At 44.2% G+C, this 26,861-nt stretch overlaps 1 protein-coding gene across 4 annotated transcripts in view; it reads left to right on the top strand.

Moving 5' to 3' along the window:
• VIRMA (vir like m6A methyltransferase associated) overlaps positions 1–26,861 on the top strand; it is a 254,816-nt gene that overhangs the window by 121,263 nt on the left and 106,692 nt on the right. For 3 of the 4 annotated variants that reach the window (XM_029591710.1, XM_029591709.1, XM_029591708.1), the window contains exons 7-8: positions 4,274–4,528; positions 16,734–17,874. In XM_029591710.1, the coding sequence (XP_029447570.1) occupies positions 4,274–4,528; positions 16,734–17,874 (1,396 nt within the window). The remainder of the gene's footprint in view (positions 1–4,273; positions 4,529–16,733; positions 17,875–26,861) is intronic. The other variant, XM_029591711.1, reaches the window with a different exon arrangement.

Below are 26,861 nucleotides of genomic sequence, written 5' to 3'. Positions count from 1 at the left end.
TGACAACCTTTTTAACGGTGACTTCGGAACACCAGGGAGCACCAAGACTGTATTATTTACAATATAAACATCCATTCTACCAATAAAAACTGTTCGGTTTCCACCATACTGCACATCAACATACCAACAACCTAGAGTACAGACTCAAACAGCACAGCCAAGAGGCAGTCAGAGATATTGTAGACCACAAAAGCAGCAACAACAACCTGCTTTGAAGTCCCAACAGATTTTTTTGATTCACAATCAGCCACAGTCACCCATCCCAGTTGGGGGCAGGATCAGTCACTATTTTTCAGCATGGTTTCGAAATAACGGACCAGTGGGTATTTAAACATAGTGCAACAGGATACCATCTGGATTTTGTCGTCCTGCTATTCCCCATCCTGTGGCTCTTCCATGAGTCCTATCTCAATTGGTTCACTTAAACCAGAAAGCCCAAAAGCTATTGGCTCAAATTGCTACTTAAATAATACCAGAGGCTTGAGTCAATACAGGCTACTATTCCCAGTATTTTTTTCATTCCCAAAAAGGCAAGGTGTCTTCGTCCTATTTGTGAAGGGAAAAATTCAAGATGACATCCCTCAAGTCAATTGTACCATTCATACAACCCGACGATTGGATGTGCTCTCTAGACCTCAAGGATGTATATACATACATTCCAATTCACCAATCTTGTTGGCATTACCTCTGTTTACAGATAGAATCCAATCACTACCAATGCAAGGTACTCTCCTTTGGACTCTCTTCTGCCTCCACAATTTTCACAAAGTGCCTAGCAGTGGCTGTGGCTCACCTCTGTCGAGAGGGTATACAGATAGTCTGCTATTTAGATGACTGGTTTATAGTTTCCCCAAATCTGGACACCCTGCAGTCCGTCCTAAAGGAAACCAGTCAGTGCCTGGAATGTCTAGGCTTCCTGATAAATTACAAGAAGTCAGTAATCAGACAGACTCAAATTCTACAATTTTTAGATGCCAGAGTAGATACAATGCAATCAAAGGCTTCTTTCTTAACGATAGAGCCCAAAGTCTTCGTCAGCTCCAACAACAGTCTTCATTGGCAGTACACAGAGTATTTATATTATGCAGCCATTCATGTAGTTCCTCAAATTCTACTTCACAAGTATGGGGGCTAAAGAATCAATGGTCACAATTTCTACAATCCCTGTCAAATAAGATATCTCTCAGGGAATCCATGAAGAGATTGCTTGGTGGCTGTCACTGGACATCTTAACCAGGTGTGCCCCTCTTCAACCAACTCCCTATAAAGTGATCCTCACAACAGATGCTTCAACGCAGGGATGGGGCACTCACATGCTCCAGTACAAAACGCAGGAATAGTAGTCCCAAGAGGAAAGTTCCTGCCAGATCAACCTGTTAGAACTAAGAGCGATACGTAATGCCCTAACTACATTTGGTCACGTTCTACAGAACAAGTTTGTCATGGTTCATATGGACAATCAAGTAGCCATGTGTTATATAAACAAGCAAGGAGGGTCCAATTCTTGGATATTCTGCAGAGAAGCTGTTCAAATCTGGGAATGTGCAGAAAGTCGTTCTGTCTCCTTCCAAGCAATGTACTTACCGGGGATAGAAAACATAGAAGCAGACAGACTCAGCAGAGTGTTTCATTCACCAAGTGGTCCCTCAACCAACAAGTAGCCAACATCTTTCGTTATTGGGGCCTACCATAGATAGACATTTTTTCACCAGAATAGAACAAAAAACTGACAAATTTTGTTCCCTTCTACCCAGTCCCAACAGAGAATTGCAGGATGCTTTCCTTCTCTTGAGGTCAAGGAGTCTATTTGACAGGGAGTCTGGTCTATGCGTTTTCCCCAATTCCTCTAATTGCTTGAACAGCACAAAAATGCACCCAAAACAGGGTGAGAATGATTCTAATATCTCCAGCATGGCCGTGAAAACCATGGTATTTATATCCCGTATATAGTTTTCAACTCAACCTCTGAGGACTCTGGACAACAGCCCAGATCTCTTGACTCAGGAGAAGGATCTCTTCTCCACCCATTTCACACATTGCTACATCTCATGGCATGGCTATTTAATGCAAAGCTTTAGCAAAGTTCTTCTTACCACTACCAATACAAGACGTCCTCATCTATGTAAGAAAATCATTGACTTGTCGCAACTACTAGTTTAAATGGAAGCATTATGTCAGTTGGTGTGTCTCTAATTCTATTGATCCTTACACTTGCTAACATATTTGCACCATCTCTTCCAGTCGGGGCTGGCAACTTCAGTCAAGAGTTCAGCTGCAAGCTTATTGCAGCCTATCACATTCAGAGCGAAGGACCATTGATCTCAACGCATCCTCTCATCTCACGTTTCATGAAGGGCCTCCTTCAGCTTCACCTTCCACCTCGGAAACCACCAGTGCATTGGGACATTGTCATTTTATCAGTGCTCATGAAAGCCCCTTTTGAACCTTTAGATTCGGCACCCCTTAAATATTTAACGTGGAAAGTGATTTTTTTGGTAGCAATAACTTCGACAAGAAGAGTAAGTTAACTACAGGCCTTAGTCCATTTTCCTCCCTATCTGTAATTCTTCCATAATAAGGTGGTGCTTTGGACACATTCACAGTTTCTACTGAAAGTAGTATCTTCTTTCACCTCAACCAAGCTATCGAGCTTCCTACCTTTTTCCCAAAACCACTCGGGAATGAGAGGAAAAAGACGCTGCATAGTTTAGATTGTAAAAGAGCTTGGCTTATTATAAACAAACAACTCAGGGCGACAGACATACCTCACAGCTGTTGGTCTCTTATAATCCAAATGCCTTAGGAGTGGCAGTGACAAAGAGAATGTTGATCAACTAGATCACTTACTGTATACAATACTGTTATAACTTTGCTTTCTTGTAATTATCAAACTCAATCAAGACGTCCCAGGTGCGTGCTACAGCTTCTTCAATAGTACCAATTGAAGACATATATGTAAAGTAGCAACGTAGACGTCAGTTCTTACTTTCACATCCCACTACTGACTTGACCAGTTATTGGCTTCAGACAGTTCAGTAGGTTGGGGGATCTTAAGTCACATAGCAGTCAAATAAGGGGTGTCCACAAAGGAATACGGATTGCCAAAAAACAAAACAAAACACAGAGAGGTCAGACTCCACGGCAGCCCTGAGCTTGGGACTCCCCAGAGAGCATGGCTAATTCAGCCTGCTTATTGATGGAAAAAAGCAAGTTGCTTACTGAAAACTGTTAGGATGAATTAGCCATGTATACTGCCCTCTTCCCTGGACAACCCTATAAAATAGATATGTCTATATGCTTTGTTATGAACTGAGGAGACCTCACAACACTCAGTTACATGGGAACTGCCACAAATGTTCAGAAGAGCAAAGCTCTGTAAGCTCGAAGAGAAAGCTTCGCCTAGTGCACCATTGGATGATTCACACAGACAGCACTACGGAAAATACTGTTTACAGTAAGTAAACTTGCTTTTCTTTGAACAATTAATAAAGACTGAGAGAAGCTTACATGGTATTCTCCAGTTACTTCCACAGCCAGCCTTGCTGTTTGGTGCAGAAGAAGATGTGTGTACCAAAGGTGCTAATTTGGGTTTTGCTGCTTTCTGATTCCCTGTAGTGGGTGCAGTTTGTTGTTCCTTTTTTTGGAATATATTGTTTTCTGTCCATTGGAACTGGCTGAATTCAGGTACATTGCAAAAGTGATGAGTTTTGGCTTGGAAGAAAGATGATGGTGGCTAGCCCATCCCTCCTCCATTGCCACTTCATTTCTTTTTCCATTATTAGGGTTTTGGAACAGTTATAATTTAATACACTGGGTTTTTTTTAAGAATGACTAGATGAGATGCTACCATAGATCTGAGATCATGCGTAACACACAAATGCAGCTTGTATATGTATTAAATTAATAATATCTCATAGAAGAAATGCACTTTTTTTTAGTAGTTACTATTGCTGCTTTTTAGAGTGAGAATTTGCTCATTTAAAACTAGTTGAAAATTCTTTTGAAATGATTCAGCAGATTCTTTCCTTTTCCAAGTTGAAAAAAAAGAAATAAGCAAAATATTAGAATATGGTGTCTCCAGTAATAACATACTGGTATAGATTTATCAGATATTTGCTCCAGGTCAAAAATTGCTCCCAGTTTGTCATCAAATGTAACCCAGAATTTTCAATGGGGAAAATACAGCCACAAAACTAGAGCTGTTTTTTCACTAGAACAAAAGATTCCAAATTCTGTTTCTAAGGTCTCTTATTACTGTTAATACTTTCTGCAGTAGGTGTAGACAAGGAAGATGATGCCGATCGTAGAGAGGATTATTTTGAGCCCATTTCTCCTGAGCGGGCCTCCATTCACCAAGAAAGGCAATACTCTGATGAAGGGGAGGCTGAGGAGGACCAACAGGAGGAAGTGGAGGAAGAAGAAGAAGATGTGGACCTGGAGGAGGAGGAGGAAGAGGAGGATGGGCAAGCTGTGGAAAGCATTCCTGAAGAAGAAGATGAAGAAGGAGATGATGATGAGGAAGGTGAAGGTATATTAGTGATAGAAATGACATACATTGCATCATTTCAATGTGACGCACATGGGCTGTTAGTCTAGGTCAGTGGTTCTCAACCTTTTTTCTGTCGGGACACACCTGACAGATGGTTCTCACATGCGTGACACATCAACACAAGTGCAAGAAACAATGTGAGATCCTGGAAGAGTTTTAAAGTTTCATGTATATCATTTTATTGCGGCAACTCCTGTATTTCAGAACAAACAACTTTAAACACAGTACCCCCAACACGGTCCGTGTTTCGCCACCTGGCTGCTTCGGGGGGGAATTACTTTTAACAAAGATCTTAATCAGTTTGACAGCATGTATGACAGGACAATAAAATGATATACATGAAACTTTAAAACTCTTCCAGGATCTCACATTGTTTCTTGCACTTGTGTTGATGTGTACATAGTTAAGTGTAAGCTTTTCTCCAGTACTTTGTTGGATTTTCTCACATGCGTGACACACTGAACACATGACCGTCATGGGGCTAAATGTAAACATATACTCTGTATCTACAGGTTCCACCCTGACCCCCAACAATGGCTACAGAACACAACTAGGACATTCCCCGTTCAATTTACCATACAAAAAAGATATTTCTGGTGTCATCTTAGTAACAGCAACATAAACACTCTCTCCTACCAGGGGCAATAGCCCTCCTTATGAAAAAACAGTGATTTACCTCCAATGCATGTTCTATTGAGAAAACACAACAAATAATATTGATACAAATGCCTACATGCTAGTAAAATATTTCACCTCTGTCACACACATAGAATCGACCTTCACCAAGTACAGAAAGACCACAAATTATAAATATGGAAACATAAACTGGAATGGAAACCCAAAAAAGCCACTCTGCATTCTGTGCAAAACAAAAATATAGCACCTATCAGACTTCCAGGATCTGAAATAATGCACACAAACTAATGCACACAAAGTTACACCTGCATTATGGAACTCAAACAGTAATAACCCTAACTATGAAAAGGCAACACTGCAAAAATTACTACAGGCCCTAAACACCAATATACCTCCTATTAGGGAAACAGAACAAGCCAAGCTGCTATAGATCCCTACCAAGAAACTACAGGCTCGCAGAACACCCTTAGCTAAGTCACACACACAGGACACAGACAGACTCTCACCAAATACAGAATAAAGTGACCGTAAAGCTAATGTTTTTGTTTTTGCGTTATTGCACTGCATACAGAGTTTGGCTTCTTGCTGTTTCTAGTTCAGTTTGTCTCCACATTTCTATTTATACATTCCTCAAGAAATGTAAAATAATTCTAGAACCAGAATGTAATAAATGTTTCAAAACAACTGATAAATGGAATAACATCCAATCATTAAAAATTTTTAAAATTATTAAAAATTCTCCAAACACCAATAAAATATTTCTAAAAGCAGACACATCACATAATACTAAAATGGCAGTCAATCAAGAAAGATAAACTTAAAAAGCCACCTTTACTTAGCCTCTCCAGTAACTCTCCTACTCCTTTCCCTTGTAGGCCAATAGCACATACCAGAAGCAGCAAGGGCTGCTGAAGCTCTGTCCTCGCGCTCTTCTTCCTTAGGGCCCAATGCTAGTCTATTTCACACACCCATCATCTCCCTGACCAATGTCTCTCTCTCTCTCTCTCTCCTCTCTCTCTCTCTCTCTCTCTCTCTCTCTCTCACACACACACACACACACACACACACACACACACACACACACACACACACACACACACACACACACACACACACACACGACTAATGTCTTTCTCTCACGCACACACACACGACTAATGTCTTTCTCTCACGCACACACACACGACTAATGTCTCTCTCTCACGCACACACACACGACTAATGTCTCTCTCTCACGCACACACACGTCCTTGACTAATGTCTCTCTCTCACGCACACACACGTCCTTGACTAATGTCTCTCTCTCACGCACACACACGTCCTTGACTAATGTCTCTCTCTCACGCACACACACGTCCTTGACTAATGTCTCTCTCTCACGCACACACACGTCCTTGACTAATGTCTCTCTCTCACGCACACACACGTCCTTGACTAATGTCTCTCTCTCACGCACACACACGTCCTTGACTAATGTCTCTCTCTCACGCACACACACGTCCTTGACTAATGTCTCTCTCTCACGCACACACACGTCCTTGACTAATGTCTCTCTCTCACGCACACACACGTCCTTGACTAATGTCTCTCTCTCACGCACACACACGTCCTTGACTAATGTCTCTCTCTCACGCACACACACGTCCTTGACTAATGTCTCTCTCTCACGCACACACACGTCCTTGACTAATGTCTTTCTCTCTCTCTCTCTCACGCACACACACGTCCTTGACTAATGTCTTTCTCTCTCTCTCTCTCACTCACACACACACGTCACCTCCCTGACCAACGCCTCTTTCTCTCTCTCTCTCACTCACACACACACACACACACACAAGTCACCTCCCTGACCAATGTCTTTCTTTCACACACACCAGTGACTTTCCTGAGCAGTATTTTGCTCTCACTCATTTTCTCTCTTACACACACACACACACACACACACACACACACACACACACACACAATCTCTCTCACACTAGTGTGCCATGACACACCGGTTGAGAACCACTGGTCTAGGTAACTTGCTCTCCTCTGAGAGTAGATTAGAGCTGTCCTAAATTTGTGGTCAGTAGCTTTTCACTTGAAGCTTTCTATTGCAGTACAAAGGATAAGGCTATGGAATTTTATACATGTTTTTAATATTTCTTAATTGAAAATTAGTGTCTGAGCAACTTAATTTTTAATGCTTTCCTTTCTTTGATGAGCTGCAGACTGTTTGTTTGAAATCTTCTCCCCCTCCTGTTTTTACTTCTTTTAAACCTCCACTTCTCCAAATAGAATACCTGCGTGACACAAGTTCTCTCACTGACTGATGACTGGGAGGATAGTCTTCTCCAAAACTAACTCTCAGAGATTGAATGCTTCACCTTCACATTGCCCAAGAGACTTGGATTCTAGGGAATGCTCCCATAATAGCACAAAGCCATTATCTTATCAGCATGTCAAGAAAATGATATTCAGGTACAGGGATATAAAACCAGTAGTACCTGAAAGCTTTCACAGTTTAAAAGCGGAGCAAGAAAATCTTTGAACAACAGTTCTCCATAAATAATAGTACATTGAATTAGAAGAGGCAGTAAGAAACATTTCTCATATTACCATCTTTTTAAATAGAACCTGTTATGTAATATAGTGGATGTTAACAGATGTCGCTTTGCCTGCCCAGGTGTTCCTCCCTACAATATCATATGTTTTGTCAGCCATACAAGCTTGCTGCCCTAGCTCCGGTCATCCACGCTTTCTTGTTCTTGTAAATACCCACTTTTCTAAGGATACTTCTCTGCTGTCAGCCAGACAGGACTGACCTTCTACAGGAGAATCACTTCTTATTCTTTATTCCCTGAGCTGGGAACTGTGGCTAAGACCATATTGTATAACCTGCTATATGTTCCCAGTTATATCTGAGAGTGTGCAAAGTTCTGCTAGTGCTGCACATGGAGTGATTGACCTACCTTTCCACATCTGTTTGTGGTGCACGCTGTGCAAGTCAGCTTTATTATCTCTCCTTTTAGATCCTCTGTGCTAGGTAGGTGAGCATTTGTTTCCATACCTAGACTAACATCCAGGACCTTCATTTCTTTTCTGCGATCTCTCCTCCCATGACACAATGTTTGCGGTTTTTGTTTTTTGTTTTTTATTTGGCAGCTAACTTAAGTTTAGAATCTCAGCATGAATTTCATTTCCAACACTCTTCCTAGCATTTCAGTGCTGAGTACTGCTAGCTCAAGTATTTTTTTTTTCTTTCAGAGTTTAGGCTTGTAGTCTTCAGACTTGACAAAGCTATGGTAGACCATTGCTATAGGGACAGCTGCTGGCCAAGGAGAAGCAGCAAGTAGACCTGGAGTGATTTGCCTTCAACTGTTAGTTACTGACGTTTGCTATACTGTATGAAAGAATATAAAAGGTGGCACACATTGGTCCCATCTAACTACTTTCTGGGGGACTATCCAGGAAAACTGAAAAAAAAACCATAAACCAAGCAGGCTGTTTCTTAAATGTGGTCTTTATTGCAAAATGGGACATACAGGGGAAGCCTTACAAAAATGCTTAGGGGGCACATTAAAGACATTTTTAGTTTGTTCTCCACATACTTCTTGAGGCTCCTTCTTCACTTTAAGTATAGCCAATAACATATGACAGGGGAAGTGTTAAATGCAACCAACACTCTGAGGCATAATGAGGCAGAAAGACACCAGGGCTGAGAGGCTTCAGCACATGGGAGGTGCAAGGATCCTTCATTGCAATACCAATAACAAATGGGAAGCAATAATATCACCAGACATAGAGAAGGGTCAGGAAGCAAGGTTACTTAAACTCAATGTGGGCAGTGCAAAGGCTGCGATCCCCCTCCCTTCCCCCTCCCCCCCCCCCCCCGCTTTCCACATACAGCGCGCTTACATGACTTCATTTGAATAGCAGATTTTATTGATTGGACAAAGATGGCAGCAGCCCATAGACATTGAATAAACAGCAATTAGCAATCATAACAATAACATCATCACAACTGTACAAAACTGCATAACAACTGGCAACGAAGTTAGTGACCAGCGAGCCCCCCCCCCCCCCCCCCCGCTTCTAAGTGGTAAGAATGAAAAATCAGCTGAGGCGGGCGCACCCCCCTTGGCCGTATAAGCCCTGGAGCTGTCCTTTTGACACCTGGCCGTTAAAGCCGTAGCGTCCAGCGACCCGACCATGGAAGTCGGGAAATGTTTGTTCTAATCGCCTCAGCCTTTCCTTCTTCTTCCCTCTTGGCCGTTGAAGCGTCGAGGGACTGCGCCGGATCTGTTAGGCTGCTTGCCCAGTCCGAACCGCCTGTTCGATCCTCCTAAATGCGGGGGGGGGAGGGGGAGGGGGGTGTCGCTTCTGCCAGTCACAATGCATGCTACGGAAACCAAGGGCTGCGACAAGGACCAGAGGATCTGGCCCTCTCACCAGGGTCTAGCACCTTACTTAAACGGGAGGGTGGAGGGGATGAAACTGCTTCCGCTCCTGGACGAAAAGGGGAGGGCCGCCTGTGCTGGCTCTCCCTTTTCTACTCGCCTCAACCCCCGCCTAGCCCTACCTTCCTCGCCTTCCACGCCCCCATTGTGCCCGGCTCCCTAAAGGAGTCGCGGGCTCTAAAACTGTGGGAGCTACTATGGGAGCATTCCCTAGAATCCAAGTCCTCCTGTGCAATGTGAAGGTGGAGTATTCAAGCTCCAGGAAGGCTGGAAAGGTAGCTGCTGCTACTGTGGTGATCCCTGTTGACATAAGTGCCGTGCTGAGAGTTAGTCTTGGAGAAGACTATCCTCCTAGTGATTTTTATTGCATCAAGAAACATACAAAAAATATATACTAAGAAACAAAAATGGCTTGTACTAATGGTAAATGATAATATCAAAAGCCTGGGAATTTTCTAGGGCTGGCAATGTCAGTTTCCCAGAGGTACACTGGGATATGATACTATTAGTGACTTCATTTTGACATTTTTTTAGTTTAAGTAGCCCTGTTTCATGACCTAGACTCATTTACAGTACATCTTGGCGTGTCATATTGCACTTTTAAAAATATCCTAGGATTACAAAATTGCTTTGAAATTGTTTTTTTGTCTTTTTTTAACCATTTAACCGTGCCAGGTGAAAATACATTCCCTGTACGTACCCGGATCAGTCCAGACTCCTGGGTTTTGCGCCCCCCCTCTAGCAGATGGAGACAGAAGTTTACAAACAAAACTCCGCCTTATCTAGGCTGGTGCCACCTACAGTCTGGCAGTATTCTTCTGTCTCCTAGCAGGTGGAGAGGGTGCAAAACCTACAGTCTGTGCTGAGGCCTAGTTAGTTTGAAAAAAAAAAAAAGATTTATATAGTTAGTCTAGTTAGGGGACTGAGACCGCAGTAGCTTGCTTACAGGTCCAGTCGCTTGCCTCCCAGGGGGTTGTGAGGTCCTGAGGGGACCATCCCTCCTGGTTTCAGAGGCCGCTGAAGTGTGGGCTTAGTTCCCTTGCCAGCGACTATCTTCCTCACTGGGGGTGACACTGGGGAGCCCGGCTCACTCCCCACAGGTGGCCATGGAGCCGGCGGCGAGCCGTAATTGTAATTAAAAAAAAAAAAAAAAAAAAAAAGTTTTCCCTTCTCTTGTGTTGTTTGCTTGCACCGAAGTTTTCTCTCGTTGCGTCCTGGCCGTGTTCAGGGGCAGTGCGCCAGGGGTCGGTGAGTTTTCGCGGCTTGATTTTTTTCTCTCTCTTCTTTTCTCAGTTAAGGGAGGGCATGCTGCGACGGACGGCTTGCTGCGCGGCGCCTCTCCCGAGACAGTCTGTGCTCTAGCTGTGTCTCGGGGGGCGAAGGGGTGTCTTCGCTCCCGGATGGGAGCACGGGGTAGAGCAGCTTGGAGAGCCGCAGCTCTGGGGAGCAAGCCCGGGTCCGGATCAGGCCCGTCCCAGCAGAGAGCGGGAACGGGCGCCATTTTGGGCTCTAGAGTCTTGGCAGCGGTGGGAACGTCCGCCATTTTGTTTTCTTCGGGTCCCGCGGTTCCCACACCCCCCGTCGGATCGGGGGGGGGGGAGGACTCGCCGTCGTGTTTATCGCCCCAACGCTGGGTCCCTGAGGGGGACAAACCTGCGAGGCTACACTGTACCAGTGATTCGGAGGTCCCTGAAGGGGATCCTGGGGATTACTCATCTGACTCTTCTTTTTCACATCTGAGTTTGTTTTAGTAATGCACAAGGTTTTCAAGGTGCGTAGGTTAGCAAGAAAGAGGTCACAGGGGTCTCATGAACCAGACCCTTCGGCAGAGTCAAGGAAGTGGGCTAGGCCCATCCAGGCATCTGATCCCACTGGAAGGCCCCGGCCTTTCAGACTGGGGGCCCCCAGGGGGGATCCTGATACCACTACGGACACCGATGACCCAGATGAGCAACAAGGGGACCAGAATCCGCCATCCCAGCTCCCGAGGGGAATTGAGTGACGGTGAGCAGTTAACAGGTGGCCTGAGTGGTACCCATGGGGCAGACGGGGATGACCCCAAAGTAGTACATCTTTTTTGCCGAGATGAGTTGGGGCCCCTGATCCCGGCGATTCTTGGAGAGTTAGGCATACAATTACCGCAAATGGAGTCCAGACTAGGGGCAACAGACCCGGTAGTTTTGGGTCTGAGAGGTCCCCCATCCGCCTTTCCATTGCATTTTTCAGCATCAGATTTACTCTTCAAGAAATGGGATACCCCAGATTTGGGACTTAAAGTTGCTAAAACGATGGATAAGCTCTACCCTCTGCCTGAGGACGTGTTGGAGCTGCTGAAGGTCCCTAAGATAGATTCGGCGATGGCGGCAGTCACAAAGAAGACCACCATCCCAGTTACCGAGGGAACGGCTCTCAAGGATTTGCAAGAACGAAAGCTGGAGATACAGCTTAAAAAGATATTCGAAGTCTCCGCGCTAGGAATTCATGTGGCTATCTGCAGTAATTTCTCTTTGCGAGCGGGACTTCGGTGGGTTCAACAATTGTTGACCAGTGAATCTCTTTCACAGGAGGAGGCGCTACAGGCGGGTTGCTTAGAAGCGGTGATTGCCTATAGTGCAGATGCCTTTTATGATTTACTTCGCACATTGGCTCGATCCATGGTTTCAGCGGTATCGGCGCGACGTTTGTTGTGGCTACGCCATTGGGCGGCGGATGTGTCGTCTAAAGCCCGGTTGGGTTCTCTGCCGTTTAAGGGCAAGTTGTTGTTTGGAAAAGAACTGGAGGATTTGATTGAGTCTCTAGGCGAGAACAAGGTACATCGCTTGCCAGAGGACAGATCTAGATCTAGAGGGGGTCCGTCGTCACTGTCCCGTTTTCGGGGAGGACGGAGGCCTCGCAATTCGCGAGGGTTGGTCTCCTTTCGGCATAGTGCCAACCGGCAGCAGACGTACTCGCAGTCCTTTCGCGGGCGCCATTTTGGATGGCCAGGGGCCGGTACGAATACACAGAGTAGTAAGCCTTCACGATGATGTACAGCCAGTCCACGCCTCGGTTCCAGTGGTCGGCGGCAGATTAGCATGGTTTTACGAGGAGTGGACCAGGATCACCTCGGATCAGTGGGTCCTAGAGGTGATAAGTCAAGGTTACGCGTTAGATTTTGCACGGCAGCCCCGCCAGTGTTTCCTGGTATCGCCTTGCGGGTTTTCAGAGAAACGCTGAGCGATACGGGAGACGCTAAGATGCCTGCGTGATCTCGGTGCGATTGTGCCAGTTCCGCCGCACGATCTTCGCAGAGGCCGGTATTCCATTTATTTCGTGGTTCCAAAGAAGGAAGGAACCTTTCGACCGATTCTCAACCTAAAGAGCGTCAATAAGTGTCTGCGAATACCTCGTTTTTGTATGGAGACCCTAAGATCCGTGATCACTTTGGTGAGACAGGGGGAGTTTCTAGCATCTCTGGATCTCACAGAAGCATATCTTCATATCGGAATCCGTGCAGAGCACCAACGATACCTCAGGTTCACCGTGATGGGGCAACATTACCAGTTTCAGGCGTTGCCATTCGGTCTTGCCACCGCACCTCACACGTTAACCAAGATTATGGTGGTGGTAGCAGCGCATCTTCGCAGGGAAGTTTTCCTGGTACACTCGTATCTGGACGATTGGCTGATTCATGCGAAGTCGGAGCGGCTTTGTCAGGAAGCAGTTCACTGGGTGATTCACTTGTTGCAAAAGCTTGGCTGGGTAATCAATATGGCCAAAAGTCACCTGGTCCTTTCTCAGTCTCTGGAGTTTTTGGGAGCTTTGTTCGACACTCGTCGGGGAATGATGTCTCTCACACGGGAATGCATGATCAAATTGCAGAGTCAAGCTCGGCGCTTGTTAGCCAAGCCCATGCCAATAGTCTCGGATTACCTCCAGATGGTGGGGTCAATGACTTCGACGTTGGAATTGGTTCCCTGGGCTTTCGCTCATATGCGACCCTTACAGTCAGCGTTGCTTTTCTGGTGGAATCCGGTGTCTGAACAATTTCATCTACCTTTACCGCTAACACAGTCGGCTCGGTCCAGCATGGATTGGTGGCTATGTCCAGACAACTTGAGCCGTGGAGTGCCGTTGGTGGTTCCCTTATGGACAGTGGTCATCGCGAATGCCAGCTTGTCCGGTTGGGGAGCAGTTTGTCTCCGAAAGTCGGTACAGGGGATATGGTCCCCACAGGAAGCTGCTTGGTCCATCAATTGTTTGGAGACCAGGGCAATCTGCCTGGTCCTCCAGGCCTTTCTTCCGCTGGTCCAGGGCAAGTCGGTCAGAATCCTGTCAGACAATGCGACCACGGTAGCCTACATCAACTGTCGGGGGGAACCAAGAGTCAACCAGTAGCGTGCGAAACCCGACAGCTGATGGCGTGGGCGGAACGACATCTGGGCAGTATTGCGGCCTCGCATATTGCCGGAATAGAGAACGTTCAGGCAGACTCTCAGCCGCAATCGCCTAGACCCCGAAGAGTGGGAACTCACGGACGTCGCGTTTCGACTCATCTGTGCACGGTGGGGGACACCCGCTCTGGACCTTATGGTGACATTTCAAGAATTCCAAAGCTCCGCGCTTCTTCGCTCGTCGCAGGGAAACGGGAGCGGAGGGCGTGGATGCACTGGTGTTGCCCTGGCTGACGGATGTTCTCCTTTGTCTTCTCACCGTGGCCCCTCATCGGTAGGACTCTGTGGCGCATAGAGTTGCACCCGACGGCTGTGGTACTCGTAGCGCCCGAATGGCCGCATCACCCTTGGCTTGCGGATCTCCGAAACCTAGCCTTAGAGGAACCCATTCGGTTTCCATATGTACTGGATCTTCTCCATCAAGGACCCGTTTGTTTCGACCAGGTCGAACGCTTCTGTCGAGAGGCGAAGGCTGAAGTCCAGATGTTATTCAGATGCGGTAGTAACCACCCTTTTAAGGCCCTGCAAAGTTTCTACGTCTTTATCTTACGTGCGGGTCTGGAAGGCATTTGAGACGTGGTGTCTACTCGTGCATCTGTGCCCGAGGTCTTACGTTTTCTCCAGGATGGTTTGGCAAAGGGCCTCTCGTGTAGTTCCTTGTGTGTTCAGGTGGCGGCCCTGGTGTCATTGCGCGGGCAGGTCCAAGGTGTGTCTTTGGCGTCACACCCAGATGTGGTTTGATTTCTTAGGGGTGCTACGCATTTACGTCCCGTTACGAAGGCCTTGTCCTTCCTGGAATCTGAATTTGGTATTGAAGGCTTTGTGTGGCGCTCCATTTGAACCTATTTGCAAGTCTACCTTAAAAGATTTGATGCTGAAGGTGGTGTTCTTGGTGGCTATTGTCTCTGCAAGGCGGGTTTCCGAGCTACAAGCTCTGTCTTGTCGGGAACCCTTCTTACAAATATCGGAGACGGGGGTGTCGCTTCATACAGTGCCTTCCTTTCTACCTAAGGTTGTATCTGTCTTTCATCTAAATCAGACTGTAGAACTGCCTTCATTTTCAGATTTGGACAGAGCAGATCCTTTGTTCAAGGATTTGTGCTGGTTGGATGTCCAATGGACGTTGTTGCATTACCTAGAAGTTACTAACGCCTTCCGGGTATCAGACCATCTTTTTGTGCTTTGGAGTGGACCTCGTCGTGGTAATGCTGCTTCCAAGACTACCAATGCTCGCTGGTTGAAAGAGGCTATCAGTTCTGCTTATCTGTTGCAGGGTAGGTCTTTACCAGTGGGTCTCAGGGCACATTCTACGCGTTCACAGGCTGTGTCCTGGGCGGAATGCCACCATATATCCCCAGAGGAGATTTGTAGGGCAGCGACATGGAAGTCCTTACATACGTTCGCCCGACATTATCGCCTGGATGTTAAGGCTCCATGCAGCGGGGATTTTGGTGCCAAGGTGCTCGGAGCGGGACTGTCCAGATCGCATCCCATTTGAGGACAGCTCTGGTACATCCCAGGAGTCTAGCCTGATCCGGGTACGTACAGGGAAAAGAAAATTAGATCTTACCTTTGATAATTTTTGTTCCTGTAGTACCACGGATCAGTCCAGAGTCCCACCCATTTGTTCTGCTATGACAAGGGAGAGTCCGTGCTGATTGTCTTTTTCTCTCATTCACAGCTCAATCCTGTATGTCCTGTTATCGATGGCTCGGGTTCTGTTACAATTTGGGGGTTGTTGAGCCGTGTGCTGTTGTTAGGTTACTGTATATAGTTAATTTGGTGTTTTGTTTGGGATCCATTCTGCTTTGACATTAAGTAATACTGCCAGACTGTAGGTGGCACCAGCCTAGATAAGGCAGAGTTTTGTTTGTAAACTTCTGTCTCCATCTGCTAGAGGGGGGGGCAAAACCCAGGAGTCTGGATTGATCCGTGGTACTACAGGAACGAAAATTATCAAAGGTAAGACCTAATTTTCTTTTGTGATGTCACTAAGTCTTGTTACAGACATCTTGGCATTGGTTAGTGTCTCATGGCTGCTATACATTGATGCACTATCTTGTGATGTTATCTAATAAATTACTGTACTTTATTTTCCTTAACTACAGAGTGGCTCATGGAAAAGTAGCTTGCTTGTGTGGCACTGGTATTAGAGGCGGGCTCCTTTTCCATGGGCCACCCTGTATTTCAGCCTTCCTGAGAGTGAATTCAGTTCCTGATCAAGTCTGCTAATGTCTGGAGTTGCCCTGCTTCTTTCTTTTTCTTCTCTGCACATCTTCAGTATCCCTAAATGTCTATACTCATCATTACTGTTTACCCCCTTAAATTTACGCAATCCTCTCTCCCCCCCCCCCCCCCCCCCCCCCCCCCCAAATGGAAACCACCTTGTATTATAGAATTGGATTTATTACTAAATTATATTAAGGGCCAGTGTTTCAGTTTTTACTTACATAACTGTCATCAGGGTAAAGATGATAATCTTATCTTACCTGTGCAAATTAACCTTACCCTCTGCTCACTGCACATCATTAGCCTATTGGACTACCTAATGAATTAGGAGAACTATATGGCAAAGCCAAACTTTCCTGACCTGAAGCAATGCAAGTGGCACAGGAATATTTCTTAGTGCATCAATGATATATTATTAATTATGTTTGCCAAATTTCTTTGCAGGGGATGATGGCTATGAACAAATTTCAAGTGATGAAGATGGAATTGCTGATTTAGATCGTGAATCATTTAAGTATCCAAGCTTTGATGTGGATTACACTGCTGAGGATCTAGCCTCAGTACCTACCATGTCTTATGATCCTTATGACCGGGATCTTGGACCTCTGTTGTATTTCAGTTGTCCATACAAGACTGCATTTGAGAATGAAGACTGTAAGATAAGGGATCAAGATACAGAAAAGGAAATGACTGGGGCGACAGAGGTTTCGAGTAAATTGACTGAGCTGCTGGAGATGTATCAAGATGACAGAGGGTCTAAGTGGGTCACAGCCTTGGAGGAAGTCCCCAGCTTGATCATTAAAGGATTAAGCTTTTTGCAGCTAAAGGACTCTAAGCAAGACTATTTGAGCCAACTAGTAGACTGGACCATGCAAGCTTTAAGCTTGCAGGTGGCTCTTAAGCAGCCCATTGCCCTGAATGTCCGGCAGCTCAAAGCTGGGACAAAACTGGTGTCATCTTTAGCAGAATGTGGAGCTCGGGGTGTATTAGCTCTCTTGCATGCTGGCGTCATTGACAAGATATATGAATTGCTCTTTGCAGACCATGTATCATCCTCTCTTAAGCTTAATGCCTTGAGAGCTTTAGATGGCATCATCAGCATGACTGCAGGAATGGAAGTGTTTTTAAAAAGTAGACTGGAAGCTTATGGAAAGAGTGGGTACCAAAAACTATTAGACCTTATTTTACTAGAACAAACTGTGAGAGTCGTCACTGCTGGCTCTGCTATTCTTCAGAAATGCCATTTTTATGAGCTTTTATCAGAAGTGAAGCGACTAAGTGACCAGCTGGCAGAGAGCACGCTTCACCCTTCTAGCCATGAACAGGATTCTGACACTAGACTTGAGCGAGTAAATCAGGAGTATGAGAATGATATAGAGGCTCCCATGGATATGGATCATTTTCTGGAGTCTTCAAATGTTAGTGAAGGTGAAGTGGAGAAACTTGTGAGCCTTTTGGATGAGATCTTGCATCTAATGGAGACTGCACCCCACACAATGATTCAGCCACCCGTCAAGTCCTTTCCAACGCTGGCTCGCATTACAGGCCCCCCGGAAAGAGATGATCCTTATCCTGTCCTGTTTAGGTAAGAACGCTGTGATTTGTGAAATGTTGCTTAGAAAGTAATGCATAGCAGACACTTTATTCTCTGGTGCGTGTCCATACATCTCCATGCCCATGTCTTGAATCTCGTATGAACCAATTATAATCTATAAAGAAGGAATCATTGCCCTGCAGAACCTTGCTATTTTCAGAAGATAGGTTTATAAAATGACAATGAAAAGTAAAGGTTATTATTTTAAAGGGATTATTTAACTTTTCCCTCTGTAAACTGATGGAATGAACAATTCTGTTCACAGGGTTTAATTGAAATCTGCACATTCATATGTAATCTTATTGTTGCTCCAGATTTCTGCTGCTGAGTAAAAGCACACAGTATTCAGGGATCAAATTCTTATAAACTGTCAACAATCAGGCATGAATCTGTCATAACATGTTGGTTATGTCATCTGACAGCAGCGACACAGATCCAGCTCTGAGAGCTCAGTAAGTCATACTGAGCATGTGTAGGAGTCCCTGCATGTGCATGCTGCCTCGTAAGTCTTATGGTCTTTCTTTGTCCAAGTTACTGCAGTCTCTCAAAATTTTTGGCCTTGACTTTGCGAACCACATTTTTGATTCTTTCCAATGCTGTGGCAGCCCCGCAGCAGAACTTTTCTGTTCTACTAAAAAAATAAATAAATAAAATGGAGAAACTCAAGACCAAAAAGCCAGTAGTCAACAGGTTTAAAGCCTGTGGATGTGGGCATTGTGTATTCCATCTTGACACCCATTTGGTTTGCTATTGCTGCCTAGACTTGGATCATGATGCTCCCAGCTACCTTAGTTGTAGTCTGATTGTCTCAGGGTGCAGCAATATTGCACCTGGAAGATGGAATGCACCATCAGATAAGATCCTGAAACCTTATCTTGAAGGCAGGTAGCTAAGTCCCCCCTCCTTCTGGAGTGAATCATCTTTGGACACGCAGGATTTAACATCATCTCTATCCTGCAAGTCAGGAAAGGCCTCTCCACCCCCACTGCCCATGCTTACAGAACTGCCATAGGTGAGGGCTAAGTGAGGGGTGGAAATAAACAGAGAAGAGTGCTAGGTGACACGAGAGCTCTCCTTTTGGGAGTGTCCCCCAAGCGCCATCCACTTAGGATCTGCCCTAGAAAAACTCCTTCTCGATGCTGAGGCAGGGGATTGCTTCTTCAGCGTAAATGTCCTTGTCCTTTTTGGTGAAGAAGATTCCCATGGCACCAAACAATATGTCTTACCAGCTAGAGGTCTTCTCCTCAGTGTCCCTCATTGTCATCGGGGTCCTGGATCAACATTCTCTTTGCTGATTATTACTATTCAGATTTTATTTTTGCTGTGGGAAGCGCCCACATCAAGGGGAGGAGGATTTTTATGGGGATTCCTTCAGATTTGCCTCAGCATATGTCTCCTCCAGACAATCTCACCTACTTATGCTTTTTGGATAAGATAGCAAAGATGTTTTCCATCAGTATTAGGAAGAGCAGGATCCAAGAATGATTACTGAAATTTCTCCATCTTCATGCAGAATCTGCCTCCATCCTATAAATAGTGTCCTCAAGGACCTACAAATGAGAATGTGGCAGGCTATGATTTCATGTATTCTGGTAGCCCTGAAGGAGGTGATCTGAAGTATAGAGTCCAGGCCTTTCCAGGCTTTGGAGTAGTCCAGCTGCCACATCACTCTGTAGTAGTGGAGTTGGTGTTAAAGTGTGCAAAGCACATCTGGGATTACAATAACATGCCTCCTGGGAAGGACCCAGAAGCCTTTGATGCATTTGGGGAAAAAGATCTTCCATGGAATCATGCTTAGCACTTGAATTGTGGTCCACTGTTTGTACATGGTGCAGTATTTATGCAAGTGTGTGCATAAGCTGAGATCTTTCAAGGAATTGTCAGATGCTGGACATTGGAATTCTGCTTAGCTATGGAAGATGCAGATGAGCTTGAGAAGCATCTTATTTGCTCATATGAAGCTTTTGCTACTACAGCCAGAACCTCAGCTTTCTTTATAAGAGCCAGAAGGCTCACATGATTGCAAGCACATGACCTACATGAACAATTGTCTGACGGATGTGCCCTGTACAGAGGAGATCTTATTCGCAGACAAGGTGCAGGAGTTGGTAGCTCTAATTAAGGACTTCAGTCTACTCTACAGTCATTTTTTGCTGTGGTGGGGGACCAACTGTCTCCTCTCAGACACCAGTATATTGCCAATGGTACACCTTCTTTTCAACATCATCTAGCAACTCCTACTCTATTGCTGCAGCTGCCTGCTAGAGATTGGCAGAGGGAGAGGCATTAGCAGCAGTCACAGCTTAAGATTGGGACTAGTTTTGGGTGGCTTTGAGTCCTGTCTCCCTATATCCTCCGGTTGGGGGGAAGGGACCTTTCTTTTGGAATGGGTCCACATCATAAAGGATAGATGTGTCCTGAAAATTGTGGCATATAGCTATTGTTTGCACTTCTCTCGCCTCATCCAGTCCAATAGATATGTCATTTCCGACCCCCTCTAGCTGCTCAGCTGCAGCTGGAAGTAATTTCTCTCCTTCAACGGAAGGTGAATGAGCTTGTCCCCTTCTCAGGAATATGGTCAGGGGTTCTATATGCAGTACTTTCCAGTCCCCAAGAAGTCAGGGGGGGATTGAAACCTATCATGGACTTATGGAAGTTGAGCAGATTGTTGGTCTGAGAGGGGTGCAAGATGAATCCCCTCCAGACGATTCTTTCTTTCATTCAACCAAGTGATTAAATGTGCCCTTTGGATCTGAAAGATGTCTTTGTGCACATTCCTATTAACTCTGAGCACCAAAAGTTCCTCACATTCATGGTTAAGGATGTGTATTGCTAATTCAAAGTGCTTCCTTTTGGCTTCTAGGCAGCCCCAAGAGTGTTCATGAAATGTCTCACAGCTTCATTGGCAGAGTCTGCATGTTCCCATATTTGGACAATTGGTTGGAAATGCTTCCACCTTTGGCAGAGTACTCAAGTCCCTCAATGCAGCCATCTGACTTCCCCAGTCCCTGGGGTTCCCGGTCAGTTTCTCCAAGTCCAACTTGTTCTGATTGCAAAGTATGCAATTAATAGGAGTCTGGATAGACTTGCTTCAGGAGAAGACATTTCTTACTGTAAAAAAAAATTGCTGGAGTGTTGATGGTCTTGGTAAGGTCCTTTCTACATCAGGACTGTAAGTGAAGTTGGTCCTTGTTCTTCTTGATCACATGGCCAAGGATTAGATGGTATGCATACCAGAATTCTGAAAGAACTAAAAAATGAAGTTGCAGATCTGTTACTAGTAATTTGTAACCTATCATTAAAATTTTCCATTGTACTTGAAGATTGGAGGGTGGCCAATGTAACCCCAATCTTTAAAAAGGCTCCAGGGCTGATCTGGAAAACTATAGACCAGTGAGTCTGACTTCAGTTCCTGGAAAAAACTAAAGAACAGAATCACAGAACATATAGAAAGGCATCATTTAATGCAGGAGTGGCCCACTCCAGTCCTTGAGAGCCAGGCTGTGTTTTCAGGATATCTACAATGAATATGCATGAGATAGATTTAATGCACTGCTTCCATTGTATGCAAATCTGTCTCATGCATATTTGTGATACCCTGAAAACCTGGAGTTTTTGTGGCTCTCAAAGGCTGAAGTTGGCCACTCCCAATTTAATGGGACACAGCCAGCATGGATTTACACAAGGGAAATCTTGCTTTACCAATCTGCTACATTTTTTTGCAGGGATTAATAATCATGGATAATGGTAAACCAGTAGATGTTATGTATTTGGATTTTCAGAAGGCATGTGACAAGTGCCCCTTGAGAGACTCCTGAGAAAAGGCAATGTCCTGTTGTGTATTGCAAACTGGTTAAAATATAGAAAACAGAGAGTAGGACTAAATGGTCTGTTTTCTCAGTGGAGAAGGCTAAATAGTGGAGGGGTGATTTCAGTTTATTTATAAATGTCTGGAAAGGAGAACAATGAGTGAGATGATCAAATTAGCAGACAACACAATTATTCAGAGTTAAATCACACGCGGATTGTGAAAAATTGCAGGAGGACCTTTCGAGATTGGGAAACTGGGCATTCAAATGGCAGATGAAATTTAATGTGGACAAGTGCAAAGTGATGCACATGGGGAAGAGTTACCTACACTTTCGCTCCATGGTGAGGCCATAGCTAGAGTTCCATGCAGTGCTGGTTGCTGCATCTCAAAAAAAATATAGTTGCATTGGAAAAAGTACAAAGAAGAGTAACCAAAATGATAAAGGGGATGGAATGGTGACCCTATGAAGAAAGGCTAAAGAGGTTAAGGCAGTTCAGCTTTGAAAAAAAAATTGATGAGGTAGGATATGATAAAATCATGAGTGGAATAGAGCAATTAAATGTAAATTGATTATTTACTCTTTCAAAAATACAAAGACTAGGGGACATTCTGTGTAGTTAGGAAATAACACATTCAAAACAAATCAGAACAATTTATTTTACTCAAGACTTAAGCTCTGGAATTCATTGCTGGAGGATATAGTCAAGGCAGTTAGCATAGGTGGGTTGTAAAAAGTCTTAAGTTCCTGGAGGAAAAGTCAAGTAGGTATAGGGAATAGACATTACGTATCACTGTGTGATAGCAGCTTGTGATCTATTTAGGATTTTGCCAGGTATTTGGAAACAGGTACTGGGCTTGAAGCTCTGTATGATCCATTTTGGCAATTCTTATGTTCTTATGGCAGTGCATGTGGTTTCTCTGACTCTGCAAATGTGGGGTCTTCAGTGGGCTCTCTTGAGGCCAGTGGGAAGAGCTCTACCAGTCATTATCCACCAAATATTTGTAACTCTTGAGATATAAATTCCCCTTCAGTGGTGAATGCACCCAAAGTTTCTATTGATTCATCTCTCACTATGCATTCTGGTGCATCAAGTGACCCATTCAACTGACACCTCCAGCAGGGGTTTGGGAGCGCATTCTGTGTTGTGGAGACCCAAGGGATATGATCCCTAGCGGAGAGTCACCTGCAGATCAACCTTCTGGAGCTTTGAGCCATCCGTTATCTAATAATAGCTTTCTCTCATTGGCTCTTGCGCAAGAGAATCTTGATCTAGACAGTCAACCATGCCATATTTGGTTAATTTTGCACCCTGCTTTGAACTGTGGACATAAGTGGATAATCACTTTTTTAAAATAAACAACCTAGTTGACCATATTCTATATAAACAAACAAGGAGGTAAAGGTTTATAGGCACCCTGCAAAGAGATTCTCTGAATTTGTCATGGGCCAGCCATTACAATGCCAATCTGCAGGCAACCTACATGTTGGGAATCCAGAATATATTGGTGGACTGTTTCAACACAGTACTGTAACTGCACAAGTGATCCTTGGATTAAGCGGTCACAAGCGACTTGTTCAGTCATTGGGGTACACCGGTGTTTGCCTTGGAGGGTATCAGGAAGATTGAGAAATTCTGTTCCATGTGTCTGAGCAATTACAGATCAACTTCTGATGATTTTGTGCTAGATTGAAGGGTTAGTCTACTCTATGCATTCCCACCAGTTCCTCTCATTGTCAGGATGTCAAGAAGGCCCTTCAGGATAAGGAAAAAGTAATCCCTCACAGACTTGGCCTGGCCTGGCCAGGAGAAATAAAGGAGGAATCATCACTGTTTAAATTTTGAAAGATGATAAAGATGCATCTATTCCAACAAGTCTTCAGCTTCTGATGAACCTGTTAGCCAATGGCCTTACTTAGAAAGGATGTTTTATGTGTACAAGTCTTTTATTTATATATTTGATTTTTGTTTTAAATGTCTGTTTTTAATATGTTTTTATTGAAGTTTTAATTATGGATATCTTCTTGAACACCGCCTAGTAATGTTGATGGTATCTATTTTGCATACATCTGTCATTTCAGTTTCTGACTCGGTTTGAGGAGTCTCTGACTCTCATCACACAACTACTACTATTACTACACACTACCATAGCACTACTTGACATACACAGCGCTGTAAAAAAAACATCAGAGACAGTCTCTTCTCCGTAGAGCCTACAATCTAATCAAGACAAACACAAAGGACAAAAGAGACCTGATGAATTTCATTTATTAAGACATTGGTTAAAAATTGAGGCTGGAGGTGGGGCAATCAGGGGGTAAGATTTAAATGTGGTCTCAAAAAGATGAATTATTAGACTGGATATAAATATGGCAAGAGAGGGAACATGACGCACCAGCTCAGGAAGTCTGTCCCAACCATATGTTGCAGCCAGGTAGAAAACACAGAGTCAGGAATTTGTGGTTGTGGATAAGGCAATAAATAAGTATGACTTGCCAGATCAGTGGTGTGCACAAGGAGGGGTGTAGAAAGAGATAAGAAATGAGAGAAAGTGAGGAGCTGCAGAGTGATGGCGCATATAGGTGAGTAAAAGGAGCTAGAGGTGAATGCAGGAACGGATAGGGAACCAATGTAGTGACAAGAAGAGGGATTATATGGGTGTAGTGACTTTGGCAAAAGATAAGTCCTGCAGCTGAATTTTGAATATATTGTAGTAGAGAGATAGCTCATTGGGAGACCTGTGAGGAACAGATTACAATAGTCTAAGTGAGAGGTGATGAGAGAATGGATAAGGGTTCTGGTAGTTTGTTCAGAAAGAACGGGACAGATTTTGGTTATGTTATAAAGAGAAAAATGGCACATTTTAGCAGTGTTTTGGATAAAGATGAAGGCAGGCTCGGCCATCCACACTTGCTTTCACTGGCCCTCACAGTGTGGATTTTGAACACTCAGTAGTCTCATTACTCCTTCCTAAGGAGATGGAGAACCTGCTAATTTCAGCTAGAAAGTCTTCAACCAGAAGATCCTGCAGTCTGCAGTGGAAGAAGCTCTCAATTTGGTCCTCAGGCCTCAGCCCCTCATCTCCGTGCCATTGCACATATCATCAGCAAATGGAAGGAGCTCTGTTTTCTCGCCACTGTTTAGTGTCCAAGTTCATGAAAGGTCTGTGGCATTCTAAGAAAACCTTTAGTGCCTTGGGACCTAAGCATAGGTTCAAGATCAAATCATGAAACCTCCCTTTGAACCTTTTGAGTGAATGGTCTTGAAGTGTCTCATTTGGAACATGTTGTTTCTCATGGCCATCACCTTGGCACAAAGAATGAGTGAATTGCAGGCTCTGGTTTCATATTGGCCATAACTTCAGTTTTTTCATAACAGGGTTGTTCTGTGAATGTGCATAAAATTCCTTCCCAAAGTGATGTTGACACTCCACATTAACCAAGCTATTGTGCTGCCAGCATTCTTTCTGAGACAGTATGCACGGAAAAAAGAACGGGCTCTTCGCTCAAACTGTAAGAGAGCCCTGGTGTATTGTTTAAAGAGGACGCAGACTCACTCTCAGTTTCTCAATTGTTTGTGTCCTTTTATCCCACTTGATTGGAAAAGGCAATTGCCAAACAAATTGCCAATTGATTAGCAGATTGTATAGCGCACTATTATGTGCTGGCTGACTTAGATTACAACCTCTGTCCAGGCTCATCAAGTGACTTCAATGGCTTTTCTTAGGGCTACTTCCATTGAAGACATATGCAAACCTGTTACTTGGTCGTCTCTTCACACCTTCACATCCCATTACTCTCTGGACAACATTTCCTGAAGTGACAGTAATTTTGGACAAGCAGTTCTTTACGGCCAAAGTTACCCGGTAGTCTGCTCTCCACTTGATGGGGCTAGGTTGTCTTTTAAGTAACTGCTCCGCAATGCAGTCCTGAACTTGCGACTCCCCATGTATTATGGCTTATTCATGCTTGCTTGTTGACAGAGAAAGCAAGTTTTGTGTACCTGTAAATGGGGTTCTCTATAGACAGCAGGATGAATTGGCCATACTCCTCCCTGGAGAGTTGACTGCCTCACAGCTCTGAAAGAGAGTAGGGGCTCATGGGGTAGCATGGGAGCTCCCATGCATGCTTAGTAAGACTTTTAATGAGCTCTGAGAGCTGGTTTTGTCTCGGCACCATCGGTTGACATTCTCCATGCTTTATGGCTGATTCATTCTGCTGTCTGAGAGCAAGTTTAGTTATCTATAACCTCCCTTCTTTAAAGAAAAATGTTTTAATATTATTGTTGTTTATCCCTCTCAACTTCTTATCATTGTTCCAGAATTTCCTTCTCAATGCAAAATGTTTACTTCATCTGCATTACTACTACTACTTATTTCTTTAGCGCTACTAGATGTGTGCAGCATTATTTGTACCTTTGAGGGATGTCAGTGTCTATTGTATCCCACCTCTCTTTTCTAGGGTGCACATATTTAGGTCCTTAAATATACTTTTGTGGGGCTTTTATTACAGAGCTTGCACCACTATGGAAGTCCTGACTCTGTAGTATAGAGCTCTACTAGCTGCATTGGTCCTGCTAAAAACTGGACTTTATTTATTTTTTATTTATATTTACAAAGTTTTCAATACAAATCAAGAAATATATCTTAGTCATGAAAACAACATCATATCCTTACATAAAGAAAAAGGAAAAACTAGAAAACCCCAACCCAAAGTCCACTGATGTAGTAAACAGTCCAGAAATCATAGGAGTGCCACAGTACTCAAAAACCAGGACATTTAAAAGAAAGAGAAGACACACACAGCATCACATATGCTAAAGCATGGATATACTTTGTATTGCCCTCCAGTAGACTAGGGATTATGGGCGGATATATTAGGAGAAGAAGCCTTTGATAAATCTAGAACTGGCCTGGTAGCCAAAAAACTAGTAAGCTGAGAAAGTTTATTAAAATATATATTTCTCATATAAGTATTTATCCACACATTTACATGGATAATTTAGCTACAATGATTCCAACCTGTAATACTCAAGATGATGACAACAAAAATGTTTTGTTTTTTTTCCTCCTTCCTGACCATGGCCACATCTGGAAAAACACAAACTTTACAGTTTAGAAAGTAAACATCTTTATAGCAAACACAGCTGCCAAACCTATTCCATGTCAC

This window comes from Rhinatrema bivittatum, chromosome 2, assembly GCF_901001135.1.
Source record: "Rhinatrema bivittatum chromosome 2, aRhiBiv1.1, whole genome shotgun sequence".
Taxonomy (NCBI): domain Eukaryota; kingdom Metazoa; phylum Chordata; class Amphibia; order Gymnophiona; family Rhinatrematidae; genus Rhinatrema; species Rhinatrema bivittatum.
The sequence above is the reverse complement of the archived record's forward strand: the minus strand, read 5'-3'. Positions and strand labels throughout refer to the sequence as shown.